The 934-nt window shown below is 57.3% G+C and overlaps 1 protein-coding gene across 1 annotated transcript in view; it reads right to left on the bottom strand.

The window, feature by feature from the left end:
* The window catches only part of LOC104126166 (homeobox protein Hox-C12), a 1,590-nt gene extending 774 nt beyond the window's left edge, over positions 1 to 816 (bottom strand). The window contains exon 1 of the mRNA XM_009638694.1: positions 252 to 816. Coding sequence (XP_009636989.1) covers positions 252 to 816 — 565 coding nt within the window. The remainder of the gene's footprint in view (positions 1 to 251) is intronic.
* Between the last annotated feature and the right edge of the window lie 118 nt (positions 817 to 934).

Raw genomic sequence — 934 nt, 5'->3', positions numbered from 1 at the left:
TTTTTTTTTTTTTTTTTTTTTTTAATGGGATATTTACATGTTTATAGCCTTTTCTTTTAAAAGAAGCACCACCTAATAAAACATTAGGGATTTCGGTGCTACCCCTAGTGGTCTCAGCACACATAGGCGCGTCGCTTCCCAGGGCTGAGCCCCTGAATTCCACCACGAAGGAGCCCCAAACCGGCAAGTTTCCAAGCAAACCCCCCCCCCCCCCTCCCCCCCCCCTCCCCCCTTCCATTCCCGGGTCTTACCACCGGTGCCTAAAGTGCTGCCTTGGTTGAGGGGGGACACCAAGCCCCCCGCTTCTCCGGTGCTGCCTTTATTCCCTTCATTGAGCAAGGAGGAGCTGGAGTCTGACTCCAAGGACTGGCAGGACGGGGGGTCGTGGGGCACCGCCTCGCCGCTCGGATAGTCATATTTGCTGAAATTGCCCCCCATGCCATTGGGGAGGCTGGATTCGAGGGGCAGCAAGGCACTGTCCCTGCCCCTCTCTTCCCTCTTGAGCCCGCTGGTTTCGGAGCAGGTTTCCCGGTAATAACATTTGCTTTCCTCCACCCGGGCGAGGTCGCAGGCTCGACCGAAGGAAGGGTTAATGGAGACGGGGCTGCTCAGGTAGGGTTGAGGGTACCCATTGCAGGGTTCCGAGGATGCCCAGGGCAGGGAGCAGACGTTATCCCGGCGGGGGTAGGAGAGGGAAGGCAAACCGGGCAGCTGCCCTCCGGAGGCACGGAAATTCGGGAAGTAGAAGGTGTCTCCCGTGTGGATGTTCACCAGAGGTCCCACAAAGCCGGGATTAAGGAGGTTGTGCTCGCCCATTTCCGCGGGCCTGACCGAAAGCTTCTACTTTATTGCTATCTGACATTAAACATAGTTAAACCGACGGCTCGGCCCCATTGGTCCGGGGGGGTCACGTGAGCCCCAAATTGCGCTGGGA

The sequence above is a fragment of the Egretta garzetta genome, unplaced genomic scaffold (assembly GCF_000687185.1).
Source record: "Egretta garzetta isolate BGI_Z169 unplaced genomic scaffold, ASM68718v1 scaffold225, whole genome shotgun sequence".
In the NCBI taxonomy this organism is placed as follows: domain Eukaryota; kingdom Metazoa; phylum Chordata; class Aves; order Pelecaniformes; family Ardeidae; genus Egretta; species Egretta garzetta.
The sequence above is the reverse complement of the archived record's forward strand: the minus strand, read 5'-3'. Positions and strand labels throughout refer to the sequence as shown.